Source organism: Apodemus sylvaticus, chromosome 11 (assembly GCF_947179515.1).
Source record: "Apodemus sylvaticus chromosome 11, mApoSyl1.1, whole genome shotgun sequence".
NCBI classification, from domain to species: domain Eukaryota; kingdom Metazoa; phylum Chordata; class Mammalia; order Rodentia; family Muridae; genus Apodemus; species Apodemus sylvaticus.
Window position 1 is genome coordinate 8,039,613 of NC_067482.1, and position 20,763 is coordinate 8,060,375.

The following is a 20,763-nucleotide window of genomic DNA, read 5'->3' on the forward strand; positions in this document are numbered from 1 at the left end:
AGCCTTTGTGTCGAAGGTGTCCTGAAGGTGTCTGTGATGTCCTTGCTCAGCCCTGGAAGCATTGAATGTCCTCCTCCTTCCTGTAACTGAGGTCCTACGAGTCTCTCTGTGAGATGCGTCATTTCCAAAACACTTGTCCGCAGTGCCTCGTACTAAGCTCTGTGTCCAAATGTGAGGTGTGGGTAAATAATCCACAACTGTTACTTTTTTTTTTTCTCACAAACTTATCTCTAAGTCCTCTGACTTCTAGCCATGCCACAGGTAGGGTCTCTGCCCCTTCAGCCACTGCATCTGCGCTGGGGAGGAGAGAGGACGGCTGATGACATGGCGCGGGGTTTATTTTGTGTTTCAGGAAGTTGACCTCACTAACCCTAAGACCTTCAGAAACCTGGCTAAGCCGATGGGCGCACAGACAGATGAGCGGCTGGCCCAGTACAAGAAGCGCTACAAGGACTGGGAAGATCCCAATGGTGAGGAGAGCCTTCAGCCCTGGCTTGGCGTTTCAGTCTCAGAAGTAAACAAACACTGTTTGGGGCCCTGACGCCCATGGGTACATATGCATGATCACAGCAGAAACTCAACAGTTCTCGTGCAAGCGTGTGACCTCTCTAGAAGATGTTTGTAGCCGTCTGCAGAGGGCTGGCAGGGAGCTGTCTCCTCTAGGGGCCTTGGTCGCTAACAATGCTTAGCCCCAGGCCTACACGTTCATTTCTTGTGTCTCCATTAATTTCATTTAGGTACCTTTTAGAATTCCCTTTATTTAAAATTATGATGATATTTGTGAACTCTACACTGTATTATATGTTATGACTACTGCCTTTCCCCCTCAAATACATAGAGCAAAAGGGAAAAAAAAATCTTGAATTTAAGCCTATTAAATTTAAACCTCTGTCCATTTTCTTTCTCTCCCTCTCCCTCCCCTATCTGCCAAGAACGATACACAATAATAATATATTCTATCATACTGCATCTGTAGACAGCAGTTTAGAGAACTATTTAATTACAAAGTCATAACCTAATAAAAAACAATAGCTACTAAGTCAATATTCTGCTTCAGTGGAAGACGGCTTGCTGTTAGAGGTGCCAGGGAGGCCCAGACGGACAGCAGCAGGCATGCTTGCCTGTCCGGATGCCCGCCGGTGACGGCCCTGTGGAACAGTGCAGTCAAAGTGTCCCTGCTAACAGCGAGCTGCACTTGGTGCCCCGGCTGCCCGGCCCAGTAGCTAACATTTCCAAACCCGCTGGTCAACACCATGCTTACTTCTCTCATTTCTTCTTTTGCTTTTAATGATGCTCCGACTGCCTGGAGCAGGGGAGACCCCAGCGTACCACTACGGCACCCACTACTCATCTGCAATGATCGTGGCCTCGTATCTTGTAAGAATGGAGCCTTTCACACAGATATTCTTACGGCTTCAGGTAAGACTCAATTTTAAATTTTTTTCCATTCTAATTAAGTCTGCTTTCCTTTAAAATTGTCTTTCCAAAAAAAAAAAAAAAAAAAAAAAAAACTGTTATCTTCTAAGGAACATTGAAGCTTTACCAGGAACAAGTCGGGCATTCAGAACAGAACTGAAATCCTGTTAGGCTTACATTGATAAATAAACTAGACTTCATTTAGAGCAAACAAGTTCTGGATCCTGTGGTTAAAGCATAAATATTCCAGCCAGGGAGAGGGAGTGTAGTTTTAACTAGCTGAATTCAACAAGAGTTTTATTTTAAAAGCCATTTTGCTGTGTCCATGGTTACAGTCACCCCTCTACATTCTCTGTCACTGTCCAGTGAATGCTTGGTGACCCCTGCTGTGCCCCGGTCCCCATTTGGATGTTCAGAAGGACATCAGAGGATAGGGACAAACTCTATCTTGTACTGGGAGGGAGAGGGCTTTAGTTGAGGCGACCAATAAGCATTGGTCCTAATGAGTGATTGTGGATTATTCTTGGTAATTGTGAAATGAATGCTTTTAGAGCATGATCAAATGCGTCAGGAAGACACATTCGAGGGGTGGAAGAGGAAGGAGGCTGTAAAGGAGGTCTGGGGTCCTGCAAACACTCGAACACGTAGTGGAACAGGCACAAGGCCCAGGGCAGGCATCTGCCTGGTGTGGGAGGTGGAGACGGCAGTGGTCCTCGGAGCGGAGTTAGGGAGGGAGGAAGGCCTCAGCCAGTTAGGGAGAAAGGGGTGAAGTGAGAAACAGTCCAGAGCCTGGGCAAGCTGCCGGCAGCCTTCGGCTTTCTCCTCGGACGGCTGTCATGGGCAGATGCTCGCTCTGTGTTCTCCACAGCACAGTCTAGCTGAGAGCTAGAAGCAGACATGTCTAGGGGGCTGTGTAGGTTAGAGTGCTGGCGACCTTGTTTCTTCTGCTCCACTCTCATGGCTGTGAGACTTGATACCTTGTTAATTTCTTACCTTGACAGGGAAGTCAGGGAATCCACCAGAGTCAAATGTGAAGGAATCCTGCATGGAAACCTGTTACTTTGTAACTTAGTGTAAAAGGCGGAATTGGCCAAACAGCCTCCATACCTGGGAGCTTGTCTTGCCACTCACACGTGGTTTATGTGAGAATCTTTCTTCAGGACTTCATCAAACTATGGGAGAATTTTCAACTCCTTCTGGACTCCTTGTCTCCCTAAAGACTATTATTTTAAATGAGTTTTTACAGTCTTCATATTTGAATTTTGCTTTGACTACAAAACAGACATACTAGGCATCCTCTGTAAAGAATACACCAAAGAGAGACAGATTGTAGAGTTTTGGTCATTTAAGTGTAGGATGGCAAGAAATCGGAATGTAGCCAAAGGTCTTTGAGGTTTTAAGCCCTTGAACTTGACAGAAACTTTGTGGCTCAGTGGTTCCCTAACAGGCGGGCTTCCTCCCACACACAGGGTGGCCACTTTGACCTGGCAGACCGGATGTTCCACAGCGTCCGTGAGGCCTGGTACTCAGCATCAAAGCACAACATGGCGGATGTGAAAGAACTTATCCCAGAATTCTTTTACTTGCCAGAATTCCTGTTCAACTCTAACAACTTTGATCTAGGTATGTAGAAGTGGGACTTTGTAGGAGTGTTGACGGAAGAGGCAGAGGGAGGCCTGTGATCGGTCACAGTGCCGTGATCCACCCTGCTTTGTCAACTCCCCTTGAGTGTACATGTAAATGAAGTCAAGGGGGAGTGGGTTCAGCCGCGTGTCCGTGGGAGACTCGACACAGGCAGCGTCCAGTAGTCAGGGCGTGTCGTTCCTGTGAAAACAAGGTGGAATAAAAATGTCTGTGAGAAACACTACTGTTGAAAACCTACTCATGGGTATAATATCTCATGTAACATTTCAGTCTGGTATGCTACCCAAGGCATTATATCTGTTTATATGCTCATGCATTATAAAACTAGAATTTCAAAATAGTTAAAATCATACTTCTTTATCCTGTGAGTGTCCTATTTTCCAGGGGTAGGAGTTGAGGAGAGTACACTAAATCGGCAAGTCTTGAAAGAAAATTTTCATACATAGTGTTTCTTCTGTTACCTGGCAGAGGTAAAGGAGAAGTGTTTGGCTTCCATTAAGGTTTCTTGGATCACGATTTGCTGATCCGTGCTTCTGAGGACCTCTTTGAAGTCATTAAAATCCTACTGTTTCTACTTTGTTTCAGACAGATACTCTTCTCTCTTCCTTTCTTTGTTCCTATCTTTGTGACAGATAAACACAATGGCCTGTGTTTATCCATCACATCTGCAGTCCCAGCACTTAGGAGACTGGGGTGTGTGTGTGTGTGTGTTCAGTTTCAGTCCAGTTTATAAACCAGAGGCCAGGAAACACATGAACAAGCACGTTCACAAGATGCAGATGGATTGAATGATTCAGCTGTATGTCAGTGTCTAATGGATGAATACATTGAGTTACACAGATGCCCAGAATATGAAATATTCCTCATCCCCCCCTATAGCAAATGCCTAATTATCAGCTTATGGCAAGGCTTGTGAGATTTCAGTCCACTGGCTTGTTGACCTTGGTGGTTTAGCCTGTGATGAGTCAGAACGTCACAGCTGAGGAAGAGGGTGTAGAGATCTGTTCTCCTATGGCCAGAAAGAAGAATGAAATGAGTCAGAAGGGCCTGGCTTGTCACTGTCCCCTTCCAGAGTCTGCCCCAATGACTACAAGATGTAACCCTAGGCCTGACCTCAGAAAGTTTACATCACCTCCGGGTAGTACCAATCTAGGGACTACCTTAGACCAACAAAGGCTGCAGGGACACATTCCAAATCTAACGTAGCAGTAGGTGAATCTCAGAAACATACTGCTGAGGGGATGTCAGTCACGTGACACGTGATGCTTCAGCAAACCCCAAAACAGGCAATTCCACAGACAGACAGGTGGCTACCGTGTGCATGTGGAGGAGAGGACCGTGAACTGCTTTGTGGTTTTCTTCGTGACCAGGAAGAAGTGCTAGCGGCCTGCTGTGCTGAATCGCTACAGGCGGTTGAGTTGTTCTCTTTAAAGTGACCGATCTTGTTTGCTCTTCCATCAAGAACAGAAACATTCAAAACAACATACAAAATAAACCAGCACCAATTCCCTCTCCGAAAGGACTGGCGATGTGAGAGAGAGAGAGCGTGTGGGTTTGTTTTCCCAATGCTCTAGAGTTCCTTGTTCTTCAGCTAAAATGACTTTCTAGAGTTAACAATAAAAATGTTTTAAGATGAGAATTTCAATTAGATTTTTTATTATTTATTTATTTATTTATTTATTTTTGGTTTTTCAAGACAGGATTTCTCTGTGTAGCCCTGGCTGTCCTGGAACTCACCCTGAAGACCAGGCTGGCCTTGAACTTAGAAACCCGCCTGCCTCTGCTTTTGCCTCCCAAGTGCTGGGACTAAGGGCATGGCCACCACTGCCCTCCCAATTAGATTTTTTAAATCTTACCGTAGATGGTTTCTTTCTTTCTTTGTTTTTTTATTTTTTATTTTTTATTTTTTATTTTTTATTTGGTTCTTCGAGACAGGGTTTCTCTCTGTAGCCCTGGCTGTCCTAGAACTCACTCTGTAGACCAGGCTGGCCTCGAACTCAGAAATCCGCCTGCCTCTGTCTCCTAAGTGCTGGGATTAAAGTGTGCCAGCACTGCTCGGTGGTTTATTTTTTTCTTAAAGTTGAGAGTCTTGTTTTCTAGCCCATGCTGGCCTATAACATGCTGTGTAGCCTAGGCTTACCCGTAACATGCTGTATAGCCCAGGCTGGCCTCCAATGTGCAGTCCCCATCTCCCCATCCTAAGTGTTGTGATTATAGATATGAACACCATGCTGGGCTTAAATGATTTCTTTAATCGTGTCAGATTATCCCATATAATCTGGAATAAATGTCAATATTTATTACAAAATGATGTTTTTGTTTCTGCTAAGTGGCCCCAGTCTTTCCAAATATTTTTTTTAACATCCCAAAAATGTGTTTCAGATTTTATTTTTTTTAATGAGAATAATCACTGCAAAATATCTGTGTTCTGTGGAAGCCTCTAGATTCTAAGTATCAGCCGGGTGTGGTGGCAAGTACCTTTCATCCCACTACTCAGGAGGTAAAGGCAGGTGGATTTTGTGAGTTCAAGGTCAGCCATAGCTACACAATAGAGACCCTGTCCATAAATAAACACACACACACACACACATTGTGTCAAAAGTTATTGTAAAAGATTCCAGTAGCCACACGTATGCCGTTAAAAATAGATTTGCAGCCAATAGCATTCTAGAAACTGCTGTGTTGCTCTTAGAGTACAGTAAGCTCAGTCTAGCAGAGCCCTGAGGAGTCTTACTAGGAAGGAAGCCTTTAACTTTGTGATGTCAGCTTTCCAAAAGACACTTGAGAGAGTTTTGCTTGGTTTTGCTATCAGTCAACAGTCTTTCTGAGGTGTGCTCTAGGGAACAGCCTTGGAGAGACGCCATGGTAAACAGCCTCAGGAAAGGGCACGGGTGTGTTCTGTGGTGACTCTGAACAGCTGTGGTTCTGAATGTGGCACGGATTTGTCTCTTCAGTAGGAAGCTAACCGCTGCACACACACCCCTCTCCATTCTGTTCCTAACGTGTCCACCTGCTCCTCAGGCTGTAAGCAAAACGGCACCAAGCTCGGAGACGTCATCCTTCCACCCTGGGCAAAGGGGGACCCGAGGGAGTTCATCCGAGTCCACCGCGAGGTAAGGAAGGCTGTGTGCCTGCTCTCGGTTGGCCAGTGACCACGGTGTGGAGTAAGGGCCCTGAGCTGTGGGCCACGCCTGCTGCAGTTACGTGTATTGTCCTGTGGTTCTTATGTTGTCTAATTCCTGTTGACTGCAGCCAGCAGTAAAAGTTTCTTTTACTTTGGGAACAAGCAGTAGAAGCCGGGCAGTGACTCGGCCTGTTTTGGAACCGCAGGCTCTGGAGTGTGATTATGTGAGCGCCCACCTGCACGAGTGGATCGACCTGATCTTCGGCTACAAGCAGCAGGGCCCCGCCGCAGTAGAGGCTGTGAATGTCTTCCATCACCTTTTTTATGAGGGCCAGGTGGATATCTACAACATAAACGACCCGCTGAAGGAGACGGCCACCATCGGGTTCATTAACAACTTCGGCCAGATCCCTAAGCAGGTAAGGGCGTTCTCATCACTAGTGGGTCTGGTTCATTTCGTAGGTGTGCTGTGTTTCTCTCGGTAGATGATTGTACAAGTAGTTAAGACTCCGTTACTAATGCAGTCATACTGTTCACACAGTAAGTTCCGTAGATGGCTTGTGTTACTATCCCTTCCATTTTACAGTCCACATAAGTAGAATTTTTTGCATGGCGCATGTGCGTGCGTGTACACACACACACACACACACACACTCTGCAGGGGAACACAGTGGAGAAGCAGAGTACTTAGCCACTGTTTATTCCATTGTCGTTGCTGTGGTAGAGTACCCTGAAGAGAGCATCTTAGGGAAGAAAGATTTTCTCTTCTCTGGGAGCTCCAGGGTCGGGTCCATCAGGAAGTCAAGGCTGGACCACGAAGCAGCCAGTTCATACCACATTTACAGTCAAAGGCAGGAAGAAGTAAGTGTTGTGCTTAGGTCACTGTTTCTCCTCTTACACAGCCTAACCCTTGAGGGAGCTATGCCCCCTGACAGCTATGCTATCAGCTCAGGCATTCGGAAGCCCCAGACATGCTCAGAGGCCAGTTGATCTTGATGGGTCCTCAGTATGACCTCCGGGTGACTCTAGGCCAAGCAAAGTCAACACTTAAAACTAATCCTCATGGGAATCTGTTCTAATAGTGTCAGCCACGTTGCTGATGGAGAGAATAAGCAGGCTCTGCTGAGGTAGGACCGGCTGGGACACATAGTGGCAAGTCCTGGAAAGATCAACCAAGCCCAGGCCCCTCAGTGCTCAGCGGAGACCACCACTGCATGGGAGCCAGTGAGGGGCAAGCCTTCCTCCTTTGTCCCCACCATGCGGGGTACAGAGGAAAGTGGGAGACACCACCACCAGTGGCCACAAGACCATGGGGACACAGGCAGGGCCACCTACCTGCCTGTGACAAGGCCTGTAGGCTCTGCGCTCAGGGCCCAGGCATCTCAGTTCATGCCGCATGTGTTATGTCTGTTATGTCTGGAGTTCCTGTCTGTCTGTTTGCCAGCTCTGAGGCTTCTAGTGTTGACACTAAGAACACATAGAACAATGGTGAGCCTTCTTGTGGAACAGCAGGGACAGATTAGAGGACAGCCAGCACAGAGTCCTCCTCGGTGCAGCTGGTCCTCCCACAGAGAAACGAGTCTACCCTCAGACCAGAGCGCCAGTGCTACCTCCCCACTCCTCAGCTGAGCCTTTGCCCCTTCCTGAGGGTTACAAGGGCAGGCCTCTAGGGAATGAAGGTATTCAGCAGTCATCAAGACCCACTGCTGTCACGTGGGACCCCAGCAGTGACAGTTTCCAGCACCCACACTGGTAGTTCAAGGCTATCACAGATCTAGCTCCAGGAGACCCTGACCCCCCTCTTCTGACCTTGGAAGGCACTTGTGGCACACACGTGCATGTACACACAATCTCATAATAGCTTTTAAAAGATTTTTGTACCATTGCAGGATTCCTGTGTTACTTTGGTGTAAGAGGCCAAGAGAGTTATTTCTAAGACATTCCATTAAATAAGAGAGGGTACTTTCCTGCCTAGATTGTATGGTCACTGGAGGTACATAACTTTTTATATGCCTGTGACTTTGCAAAGTGCCATAGCCTTCATCTTAGTCAGGACTTCTACTCCTGTGATAAATTCCGTGGACCAATAGCAGCCTGGGGTGGGGTGGAGCAGGGTGTGGGAGGGGTATTTTATCTTATAGCTTCATCCAGGGAAGTCAGGGCAGGAACCTGGAGACTGGCGCTGAAGCAGAGGCCATGGAGGATGCTGCTGGCTGGCTTACTCCCGTGGCTTGCTCAGCCTGCATGCTTATACACCCAGAACCACCAGCCCAAGGTAGCACGGCCCACAGTGGACCTGGGCCCTCACACATCAATCATTAATCAGGAAAATGCCCGCAGGCTTTCTCACAGGCCAGCCCCTGGTTGGGGTGTTTTCCTCAGCTGAGGTTCCTTCTCCCCAAGTGACTCCAGCACAGTCTGCCTGTGACAGCTTTTCAATGCCAAGGCACGGTGTAGCTTCATAATGTGTTTCTACCTTAGAACCCTCGAACGTATAGACGAGAGCAGAGCTGTGGCCCATGTCCCCGCATGTGTCTAAGACAAGAACAGGGGCCGCCCGGGCTTGGGAGTCTGCGCGGCTCCCCCACAGCAGGCATGGGCTCTTTTCTCCCTCGTGATGCAATAAGGGCTCGCTCACTGGCTCTTCACCACTCAGACACTTCCCTCCAGGGTATGTCCCAGCATAACCCACCGTACGAGTGCTCCAGAGACTCTGAAGTCGTCAAGTGAGCTTTTAATATTTTTAATCTTGTAGAAACAGTGGCCAAATAAACCAAAGATTTTTTTTTCATCTTTTAAAAATATGTTTCATTGCAAAAAAGATACAAAAGAGCGCAGCAGAGCAAGTGCTTTGATGGCGTAACTCAGTGCCTGCTCACTGCGGTCTGGGCACTCGGGGTCCTCTTAGCCTCGCTGAATTTCTCCCTCAAGTGAAAGATGGAGTCACAGATTGGCAACAAATTATGAGCACCTCAGTGACACCAAAGAGGCATCACTAAGTCACATTAGGGACGGCTGTGCAGGGCAGGAATCAATCCTGTTAGAGGGCCCGCCTGCCTTCAGGGTCAGAGTGGATTGGGCTATGGAGAGCTGCTTAGCTTAATGACACTGGAAAATGATTGTGGGTCACTTGTAGTTGGAGTAGTAACTTTTCAGAAGTTACTTCAGCCCAGCAGTGAGCGTGCTGACCCGGGCTGGCAGTGACACGGTGGCCCTGCTTCCGTGTGTCACAGTCTGCTTAGCCTTTTGAATAGCTCTCCTCAAACATGAACTGGATAATATAGTGTGTGTTCCTTGTAAAGCTTGTCACTGGGGACCACGTTTGGCGTAGGAAGGCTGAGCGCGTTACCCCATTGAGTGTGTTATCCTCTTCAGTTGTTTAAAAAGCCTCATCCACCCAAGCGAGTGCGGAGTCGGCTGAATGGAGACAACATAGGCATCTCTGTCCCACCAGGAGCCACAGGTGACAAGATCTTTTTCCATCACCTAGACAACCTGAGGCCTTCCCTCACACCCGTGAAAGGTAAGATGGCGGACCCCAAGCTCCACCGTTGAAATCCCTTTCCAGTCTTCTGGTCAGGTGCTTTCCTGGTGTGTGCAACTAAGATCCCAAGTCCCCGCTGTCTCAGTGCAATCATTTCTCTGCAGAACTCAAAGAGCCTGTGGGGCAGATTGTGTGCACGGATAAAGGCATTCTCGCCGTCGAGCAGAACAAGGTGCTCATCCCTCCCGCGTGGAATAAGACCTTCGCCTGGGGCTACGCGGACCTCAGCTGCAGACTGGGGACCTACGAGTCAGACAAGGTATGCCCTGCACCCCTCCAGCCTGGCCCCCTCCTCCAGCCTGGCCCCTTCACGGCCTCAACAGCCTGTCCCAGACCAGGCTCCGCCAAAGGCAAAAAGGAGGACTTCCTGCTTTGGGCAGGAGAGAGCTGGTGGAGCCCTTATGTTGCCTGAAAAAGTGGTTTTGGAAATGTGTGAAGTGGGTGCTGATGGCTCCCCACCACCCCCAGAATCCTCCTGAGATCCTAGCCAGTGAAGGCTTTACCATTTCTGCAGCCCGAATAGCCTCTTTTTGGCAAGTCACAATCTGGTCCCTTGCCCTGTCAGCACCCTAAAGGAGCCCCACCCCACACACCAAAAGCTGCTGCCCAGGCTTGGAAAAGCAAACCCATAATGTGTTAGTGGCCTCTGAGGGATCCTCCCACCCAGATAGACCAACAGCCCTACTGGGCCCTGTTCTCTTTAGGCAGAGTGCTCCCTAAACAAGCATGTGCTCCCTCTGCTCTCTTTCCATGGCTGCAGCATACATGCCCAGGACCGTGCTGATCACACAGGTTGGACATTATTTTCCCATACTGGATAAAAGCCAGACTGTTAGGAACACAGTCTCTCAAATTTGATGCTCAGCAGCCACCGTAGTTCAGATGTTCTTGGGCAGTTTGGGGTAGAATTCCAGTGGAACTGTCACTGTAACTGAACCCTGTCAACTGTAACTGAAGCTGGCCCAGAAGGAGCTCCCTCCAGAGACCTTCCCTCCCTGGGAGCTCAGCTCTGCCCCTCCTGTTGCTGATATCTGCAGCTCTCAGTGACCTGCGGCTCATGTCTGCTTTCTTTACAGGCCGTGACCGTCTACGAATGTCTATCTGAATGGGGCCAGATCCTCTGTGCGGTGTGCCCCAACCCCAAGCTTGTCATCACGGGCGGAACCAGCACGGTGGTGTGTGTCTGGGAGATGGGCACCTCCAAAGAAAAGGCCAAGCCCCTCACACTCAAGCAGGTGAGGAGGGCATGGGGAGGGCGGGCACAGCCATGCTGGACTACCAGGCCCTCAGGCCCAAGCCACTCCTGACTGGCAGGAAAAGCCAGACCATGGTCGAGGTGGCCTAGGGTTTAGCTCTGAGGGGTGAGGCGGGTAGTCTGGGCTGTCTTCAGACTCCTGGGTGTTAGAATCGGGCGTGCATGCCACCACACCTGACCCAAACTCGTTATTTTCAATAATCAGACTATGCAAAAATCGCCTCTTGAAATCTAAAGGAAGTTGTCTTTAAGAACTATATTTCAGCAAAGCAATATCATGTATTTCTAAGAAATACAAGTGTTTCTTAGAAATTATATGTCCACTGCATGTTCTGTAAGCCAGGGTATGTGGATTATGGGTTCATGTTAACGCCCTCTCTGTGGCCTCTACTTACCTGGACCACCACGTCTTAGCTTGTTTCTTTTGTCATTTGTCATACCTAAGGACATGTCAAAGCCATTTCTGTGGCTGACAAAATCCCCATGGTGTCGCTAAACAGGTATTTTGATCATTTAATCAGTAAGATTCTTTTACTGATTTTTAATTAATACAAAGGGTTTTTTGTTTTTACTTAAGCTGTTTAATTTTGGGTCCATTCCCTCTAACTTTACGTGGATTGTAAAAGTTGAAGTCAGGGCCCAGGTCTGTGCTTCCGCTCCTTTGCCCGCTGAGCCATCTTCTCTGCATTCAGCTGTTTCATAACACTGCAGTCTGTGAGGATTCATCACAGGCATTCTGAAATAAGGAGAGTACATCTGTGGTTTTAGGATATAATTTAAAAAGCAGTGTAAGAGCCTCATCTGTTCAGTACCCACTGTGCTCGGGGCATCTGGATGTTCGGGGCGTCTACAGAACTCTGGGCCTCAAGTGACGCAGTTGCTATATCTAGAGGTGAAACACATGCCCTGCCGACATTACCTTTGAGATAAAGCCCAAATTTCTGTTCAGATCTGAGATAAAGCCAAAATTTCTGTTCAGATCTGACTCCCAAGGCCATTTTAAAGCCAAATCAAACTGCATTCGGTGTATATGGAAAGAATTAAGGCCCTGGTACAGCCTTCCATGGAGACCAGAGCTCCTTGGTCCATGTCAGCAGGGTCTCCCGGAGGCTGGCGGGGGCTCTGCTGACCACGCCCCCTTTGTGGAGTGCTTTGAAGCCGGTGTGTGACATTCTCACGGGCTGAGAACATGAACCGGTGTTCCGGGCTGGCTCAACGGCCCTCCAAATGCCAGGGCTGCTCAGCACAGTAGGACTGCAGCGTGGCAAGGCCGTGCTCCCCCATACCTTTAGGGTCACAGACAGTGACCACACAACTTTAATTTCTTTACTTTGGGATAATATAGTAATTACACTTGGGCTGTACACCTTTCTAAATTGTAGGTCCTCTGAATCCTCTAAAGAGGAGTTTGTGGCAAAAGCCTAGAGACCCAGCTCACAGTCTGTGCCCTGGGACCCATAATCAGTACATGATCGCATGGGAAGGGTGGAAAGAAAGCCAAGCCAGATGTGGCTCGTATTTCCTCTTCCTTCAAAGATCTGGGCCACCATTTCACCACCACCCCAAGAAGAATGTAAAGATAGAAACATCTAGACTGTCACCCCATACCTGTCCTGGGCGCTGACTCTATGGCTGTAAGCCTGTCCGTCTGCTGATACATGTAGAGGTTTGGGGTCGGCTAGGTGACCCCACCATTTCCTGCTGTTGTGACCGGCCTGGTTTCTTGCTGTTGTCTTTTGTAGGCTCTACTTGGCCACACTGACACTGTCACCTGTGCCACAGCATCCCTAGCCTACCACATCATTGTCAGCGGGTCCCGAGACCGAACCTGCATCATCTGGGACCTGAACAAACTATCGTTCCTAACCCAGCTCCGCGGCCACCGAGCCCCCGTGTCTGCCCTGTGCATTAATGAGCTAACGGTAAGTAGCAGGCTGAGGAAACGCACTGCCAAACTGAAGGCGCACTGAGTCTGTTTTCTAAGTCAATGGCCATCCGCTTGTGGGTGCCACTGCATTCTGGTGGGTTAATACGTGGCTTAAAGAAGCAAATGGGTGTTAATTATATAACCCAGGCAACAAGTTCTCCCTGAAATCACATTCACCACTGCAGACTTTAAAAGAGAGCAAGTCTGTAAGAGTAAAACATTGCAGAGGATGCTTCTCTAGTGATGAGGAAATTATGGGGCTCATCAAGAATGTAAGAAATTGAAATTTTCTGAAATTTGTCTGTTGAAATTTTTAGTGACAATATATCCAAATTGCTGACTTATAATGTACAGTAAATAGTATTTTACTGGATCCTCACTTGCCGTAAGTGCAGACTTTACAGTAGCTGTTAGAGTAGGACGTAGCATCTGTCTGTCTGTCAGTCAGTCAGTCACTGAGGAGATGCGGAGCAAGCCCGAGCTTACCCTCATCCTTCACCCTCTGGTCTCGGGTTGAGTTTGTTACTTAAAATTAAAAGTTAGTTGAGGTTGGACAACGGTGGCACGTTCCTGTAATCCTAGCACTTGGGAGACAGAGGCAGGTGGATTTCTGAATTTGAGGCCAGCCTGGTCTACAGAGTGAGTTTCAGCACAGCCAGGGCTACACAGAGAAACCCTGTCTCAAAAACAAAAACAAAAACAAAAAAGTTAGTTGAGGGCTCCATTCTCTAATGAGAAGCAGGAGTAGATTCTGGCTACACCCAGAGGAAGTCACAATCTTCTAATTAGAATGGATCCTCATATCGTCGGGTGACACAGCTTCATGGAGAGGAGAGCTCAGGCAGGCGGGTGGGTAGGTGCCCAGCAGAGACTCAGCTTTGAATTCTTGAAGAAGCTTCTATTGAAGACATCTAAATCAGCAAGCACTGGATTCCTGGTCATGTCAAATCATTCAGCCACTGGTCTCAGGACTGAAAGTTTTTGACAGCTAGACCTGCGGTACGAAGCTCAGCGAGAGAGTAACAAACTGTCGTCCTCCTCAGGGGGACATCGTGTCCTGCGCTGGCACGTCCATCCACGTGTGGAGCATCAACGGGAACCCCATCGTGAGCGTGAACACATTCACGGGCAGGAGCCAGCAGATCATCTGCTGCTGCGTGTCCGAGATGAATGAATGGGACACACAGAATGTCATCGTGACGGGACACTCGGACGGAGTGGTCAGGGTGAGTGACCTCGGAGAAAGCTATACGCTACCCACACGAGTGTACGTGTGTCCACACAGAAGAGGTGTCTGGAGGCCGGCCGGCCGCCCTCAGGCTGGCCCCTGGAACATGCAGCATAGTGCTTTGGCTGCTTTCTGTGTGGTGGGCACCTCAGAAGAGACAGTGCATGTACCACCTCTGCAGTCCCTCTCAGGGACTTGGGTTTCTCTCAGGAGATTTTCTTTTTCTTAGTAGTTATGTATTTTTGGGCCTATTTCCCTTAATTGTGTCCTTTGTCAAGGCTGGGTGACTAATTATCACGCCCTCCGTAATTACAGGCCCTAGCTTAGACACAGTGAAGCTCACTCCACCCCCCCAAGTCACTTGCTGTGGCTCAGCCAGCGGCCCTGCGGACACACACCCCTGCAGGCTGCATTCTTGAGACGACAGTTCCTGCTGCTAAATGTTTAAGACACTACCAAAACTGCCACAGACAAATATGGCTTGGAGGCGGGGTTTGTGTTCATTACACAGGATTTAGAGAGGTTTGTGTAGGAAATGGAAGTTGACCTATGTAGTTGTCTATCTTAGCTACCTTTCTATTTCTGTGAAGAGGCCATGGCCAAGGCAACTATAGAAGAAAGCATTTAACGGGCTTATAGTTTCAGAGGGTGAGTCCATGACCATCATGGTGGGCAGCTTGGTGGCAGGCAGGCAGGCACAGGAGCAGTAGCTGAGAGCGTACATCTTATCCTCAAGTCGGAGTCAGAAAGCAAAGAGTGAAGGGGATAGGGGAGAAGGACGGAGGGAGAGCGAGCCTTGGCTGTGTACATAAGCTTGTAAACCCTCAGAGCCCCCCTCAACCCCTACCCCACCCCCGTGTCCAGACACTGCCAACATGGCCACACCTCCTGATCCTTCCTGAGCAGGTCCACCAACTGATGAGAACCAGACGTGCTCACTCAGCCCACCATACTGATCATGATTTTAAACTTTACTGGCCAGGGTTCTCGCTAGACAGCTACCAGATGAGGTGGCCGGCCTCACCCGCCTAACTCTCAGAGCACACCTTCACGAGCTAACGTGTTCACTGTATCCAGTCTGTCTGTTGAGTGGCATTATGTCCACATTGTTTCCCCCTACAGTTCTGGAGAATGGAATTCCTGCAGGTTCCTGAAACACCAGCTCCTGAGCCTGTTGAAGATCTGGAGATGCAGGAGGGCTGCCCGGAAGCGCAAATAGGTACTTGACAAGCACGCAGTCATTTGATGGATTTGGGCCACTATGGAAAAACTCTGACCGAGCAGCTTCAGCAGGCAAGGCTGGGCGCTGCACACACAGCGCTGCCTGCTGCCGCCACTCTGTGGACACGTGTACCAGCTTCACTCTGGTTCTCCCGGGCTCACCCGGCCCTCCGAGCATTGCAGACATAGTTGGCATCTCCGCTGCAAGCCAAATACAGGAGTGGTTTCCCCATGGTTTCAAGGCCTGAGTCTCAGTTCTATGGGGTACAGGATCGGGTAAGTCAGGCAGCTCTTCACCTCGGTTCTACAACTGCTGTGCCCAGCTCATGGGATGCATTGTAGACAGAGACAGGAGACTGCCAGGCTTTTAAGTTGCTTACAGGCCAAACATCAGTACCCACCGCATCTGATCCTGCTCAGGTGGGCATTAATTCCAGCTGAAGAGTGTTATCTGTTATTTCTGAAGCACTTTAAATTTCTGGTGAAACAGAGCCAGGTTATTTCTCTACAGAATGACTGGGGACAGCACCATAGGGTCAGCAGTGTCCTGCCCTGTGTTGCTGTCCCTTGCTGGCCTGGTACTAGTGACTTGCTGGAAAGCATCAGTTTTCAGTTTGATAAATACTTTTGGTGACATAAGGAGCTCCTGTGTAGAAAGGCGCTGTTGGGTGAAATATTAGAACAGTAGAACAGGCACATTTCTGCGCTTGTGCCTCTCTCTGCCCGGCGGCCTGGCTGGCTATACACTGCAGGCAATGGCTGACCTGTTTTTATCTCATGGAGATTCACTGGCCCGGAGCTCCTGAAATGTCTCCATCCTGCTCGCTAGGTTCCCAATCACTACCACACCAACCCCATGCTTCAAATCCCCCATGGTCTGTGTGGTGCACCTCAGGCAAACCCACACTTGGCCACCATACCTTTCTCTCTTGAACCCAGAAGAGCCGCAGCGTGAAGGAAAACACAACACAAACTTAGTTTAGAAACAATGGTAACTCAGTCTCTGGGCGCAACAACTAAAACCTAATCTTGTAAGCCTTATTAAAATCTGATTCCACTGGTGGCAAATCCTTGTGGATCCTCCATGATACAGTGAAACTTTAGCAGCTCCATCCTACCCCTCTGCTGTCCGGTTCCTCTCTTCTTCCATTCAACCCAGAAGCCCCGCCTACTTGCCCAGTGATTGGCTCCTTTATTCATTAGGAAATTGGTTCACAAGAACAGCACCAGACCCATCCACAACAAGGGCATTCTCAGAAGGGAACAATTTCTGTTGGTAAACTCGGAGTGCCTGCTTTCTGTGCTGTAAGCAACCCCTTTAATTCTTGCATTATATTGATGTAAGTCCGCACAGGCTCAGTTGAGGCTTCAGAAGAGTGTTGAAGTGTTGGTGGGAAGAACACAAAACTCTGACATTTTGAATCAGTAACTGTGGGGGTCATTGGATGATGGAGTCCCCTGAAGTGAGTCACCTGTTTAGGTGAATGACTAAAGCAGATTAGTGGGGTGGAAGACGGGCAGGACTCAGGGCGTTGAGAGTCATCCTCCGGTGCGCACGGATACTGAGCGTGAGAAGGGGAATGTCCACAGAGGAGGGCTGAGCCAGCGTAGGGGTGAGGCGGAAGGCCAGCCTGGCTCACTGCAGATCAGCGGCCAGCGTAGGGGTGAGGCGGAAGGCCAGCCTGGCTCACTGCAGATCAGCGGCAGAGGGGAGAACAAGCCGCTGTAAAGAGTACAGAGAAGAACACAGGACACCAAGAGGCGTGGCGGGGGAGTTTGGAAGAGGGAGGAGGTGCTTTGAGTAGAAGGAATTGGGTGAGATTTTAGACTGAACACCAGTGCACACAGGCTTTGGGAAGACAAGTCCATGCAGAGTCAGTGCTTGCAGTGCAGGGATCTGCTGTGACGGGAGCCGGTGGGGAGAAGGGTCCCATGCCACACTCAGGATTTTCCCAGCTGTGGTTGGTCTAGGGCATTGAGTTCCGAGAAGATCCTCCACGTCCTTACTGCACACTGTCTTACTGTGCATGCTTGGTTGCGATTGTGTCTCCCATCCAATAGATGAAAAGACCAGGGACGGCCATGACCCTAGCCGATGACTCTGCCATCTCTCATTTCCCTGATGTTTTACCCAGGGCAGCAAGCCCAAGATGAAGACAGTAGTGATTCTGAAGCGGAAGAGCCCGGTGTCAGCCAGGATCCTAAGGACACACCCAGCCAGCCCAGCAGCACCAGCCACAGGCCCCGGGCAGCCTCCTGCAGAGCCACCGCCACCTGGTGCACTGACAGTGGCTCCGATGACTCCAGGCGCTGGTCCGACCAGCTCAGTCTTGATGAGAAAGATGGCTTCATCTTTGTGAACTATTCCGAGGGCCAGACCAGAGCACATCTGCAGGGCTCCGTCGCCCACTCCCACGCCAACTCCATTGAAGCACGAAGTTACAGCAGATTGAAACCCGGTAACTTGAGGTCTGGTGGCTCCCTCCCTTCCTGTGGGTGCTGTGATAGGTTGTGTGTTTGAGGTCCAGCTCCCTTGGTCTATCCTTGGTGAACTCTGGGCCTGAGCCGAAGACAGAGGCCTCCTACAGTTCATCAGGCTAGGCATGTTATAAAGAAAGAAACCACAGTCCAAGATCTTCCCTGGTTCCCATAACTCCCTAGGTTGGGTCTGACTGGGTCTGACCCTGGTCTGTTTCAGGGTACCGGTGGGAGCGGCAGCTGGTGTTCAGGAGCAAACTGACGATGCACACAGCCTTCGATCGGAAGGACAACACACACCCAGCCGAGGTCACTGCACTGGGGGTCTCCAAGTAAGAGCCAGGCTTCTGACAGCCGCTTCCCTTTTGGGGTCATTTGGCATGGCTAGGGACCACATTTGAACCTGGTCCCTGAGGCACATGCTGTCATAGCTGGGCTGTTGCTTCTGGTCCGAAACTTGCCACTGTGTAGATTTTAATTCTCAACAAATAAGCCACTGTGTTATCTGTGCGCTTCACACAGTTTTGAGCCAAGGGAAATTGAAATGTAAAAGTAAATTCAGGTTCAGTTTTAATGTTTTTCTCTAACTCCCTTTGAGGGTATCGGGCTCCCTCTGAACACCTCCCCTGATCCTGAGCCCCAAACCAGAGGCCTTCTCATGTCTTGCACAGGGATCACAGCAGGATCCTCGTGGGTGACAGCCGAGGCCGAGTGTTCAGCTGGTCTGTGAGTGACCAGCCAGGCCGTTCCGCCGCCGACCACTGGGTGAAGGATGAAGGCGGCGACAGCTGCTCGGGGTGCTCCGTACGCTTCTCCCTCACAGAGAGAAGGCACCATTGCAGGAACTGCGGGCAGCTCTTCTGTCAGAAGTGAGTTTCCAGGGAGTGGGGGAGGGGGCCATGCCCTGAACGAGTGTTGACTTGCACAGCTGTGTTCCTCTGTGTGGTGGGGGCTTATGTAAAGCCATTGTCGCATCTGCTCTTTCCTTTTCTGCAATCACAAGCTCTCTCACAGAGAGTACAGAGAAAGCCTCCAGCAGTAGCCGTCAGCCCGACGTTAATGCGCATGTGCACCCTTCATGATTGTTCCAGAGGGACCCAGGATGTGTGCATGTCCACCCTGCACACAAACCTTCCTTCCCTCCCCACCTTCCCTAATGGCACCTAACTGTCCATGAGTCTGTCCACCCCTCAGTGTTTGTCACTCTGCACACTGTAAAGTTGTATTCCCACTTTTTAAAAATCCACTCACAAATAACCTTTTTAGTATAGTCAACTTAACCGTGTGCTGGGACTGTGTAGGAATATATGTCTCTTAACAGCTCCCAAGGATTCCTGGTGTCTTCTTTCCATTTTGCAAATAATATAAAACTACTGTATGTGCTGGTCTAAGTGCCAGGCTTCCTCTCCTGGAGATGGAATAGAACCTCCCACAGGATACAGACGTTAACTCTGTATCCTAACCATGTCTCGTAAAGGACTCTTAGAACAGTTGTGCTGCTACAGGTGCCACAGAACCTTCCAGATTCTTAGTCCTTTGGGGGTACTGCCAAGTCTTTTCCCTTCTGTCAGTCTAATGGCTGAGGAAGTATGTGTGCACCTCGTTGGCCTAACCTCAATGCTGGGGCCCCTGGGATCTTTTCAGCCGCTACTGGGAAACTCCCCATTTTCCCTCTTGCCTTCTCTTCTCCCTTGTTGCTGTTTCTCTCCTTGAGTTCCCTCTGGACTCTGATCCTTCCTTGTGCACATATTCCCTGCAAGGCTGTGACTTGTATTTAATTTTGCATTTGTGTTGTCTAGTACAAAGGTTCCAGTTTGGTTGGGTATGGTGGCACTTACTATATTTGCAATTTGTGTGTGTGTTAGGATTTTGGTGTTATAACTTTGATCATACAGGAAACTTTTAAAGTTTGCAAGTTTTACTTTAGTCTATTTGAAGGGTGCACTAGGTTACAAGGCAGGAGCCTTTCTTGGCCCAGAATGAACATGAGCTTGCCCTGCCCTGATTACACAAACCGGCCTCCCTCGCCTGGCACACACAGCAGAGATCTGCATTCTGACACATCCACAGTGCCTCTGTCCAGAAAACGCTTGGGTGATCATTTTCTAAGGCAGGTTCTGAGGTTCCATAGGCAGTGTATGGTTTCTGGTGAGGAGGTGGCCTTTCCACAGACTGATCAAATGTTCGTTGTTACCTCCTGTAAGTGACTGAAACCCTCTGAGCTTGGTCTCTGAGGCTAAAAGATGGATAAAGACAGCTTGCCTCAAGAGCTGCTGCAAGGGCCGACTGACATCAGATGTGGGGACACAGTTGGAGAGGGGTGAGGGTGTTGTAATTACTATTTATTTATGTCGGGAAGTGGAGATTGCAAGATGAGTGAGGAGGAAGGCTCCTGCCAGCCTTTCTGATTGGGCCTTGTGTGAGGTGGGGCGGGAGGTCCGGTCACGGTCACGTGGCAGTGTGCTCTGACCCCGTAGTTACAGGTGGAGCACAGCAGTGTGGTGGTCAGCGCTGCCACGTAGCTGCCCGTGGGAGCACTTTCCTAGTAAGTATAGGTAATTCCTTGGGTTGTCCGTTGCTCTCATATGTGCAGTGAGGGTTGTTGGGAGCAGTGACTGCACAGTGGCCCAGAAGCAAGCAAGCAGAACCTGGCCCACAGCCGTCCTGCCCTGTGCTGCTGGGAGCCGGCTCACTCCTGAGCATTGGCACAAAGTCCCCCATAGCCAGCCCAGTGGCCCTCTTAAGCACTCGGTGGCCCACAAGCCAACTGGCTGGAGGCAGCCCTTCAGTTGAGACTTTTCCCTCGGTGACGTATGTGTCAGGTGGCTAATGAGAACTGGAGCAGTTCCATGAGGTGTGCAGGCCTCGGTATAAAAACATGAAGAGTCTGAAACTCCGATGTAAGGCGACACTGCCCCCACAGCGT

At 49.5% G+C, this 20,763-nt stretch overlaps 1 protein-coding gene across 8 annotated transcripts in view; it reads left to right on the plus strand.

Moving 5' to 3' along the window:
• The window catches only part of Wdfy3 (WD repeat and FYVE domain containing 3), a 243,559-nt gene that overhangs the window by 220,511 nt on the left and 2,285 nt on the right, over positions 1-20,763 (plus strand). For 7 of the 8 annotated variants that reach the window (XM_052199005.1, XM_052199011.1, XM_052199010.1 and 4 more), the window contains 14 exons: positions 353-470; positions 1,313-1,419; positions 2,886-3,039; positions 6,082-6,173; positions 6,391-6,603; positions 9,560-9,707; positions 9,833-9,987; positions 10,805-10,963; positions 12,726-12,905; positions 13,954-14,136; positions 15,261-15,357; positions 17,495-17,818; positions 18,058-18,169; positions 18,509-18,706. In XM_052199005.1, the coding sequence (XP_052054965.1) occupies positions 353-470; positions 1,313-1,419; positions 2,886-3,039; positions 6,082-6,173; positions 6,391-6,603; positions 9,560-9,707; positions 9,833-9,987; positions 10,805-10,963; positions 12,726-12,905; positions 13,954-14,136; positions 15,261-15,357; positions 17,495-17,818; positions 18,058-18,169; positions 18,509-18,706 (2,240 nt within the window). Of the gene's footprint in view, positions 1-352; positions 471-1,312; positions 1,420-2,885; positions 3,040-6,081; positions 6,174-6,390; positions 6,604-9,559; positions 9,708-9,832; positions 9,988-10,804; positions 10,964-12,725; positions 12,906-13,953; positions 14,137-15,260; positions 15,358-17,494; positions 17,819-18,057; positions 18,170-18,508; positions 18,707-20,763 lie in introns of those variants that run through there. The other variant, XM_052199013.1, reaches the window with a different exon arrangement.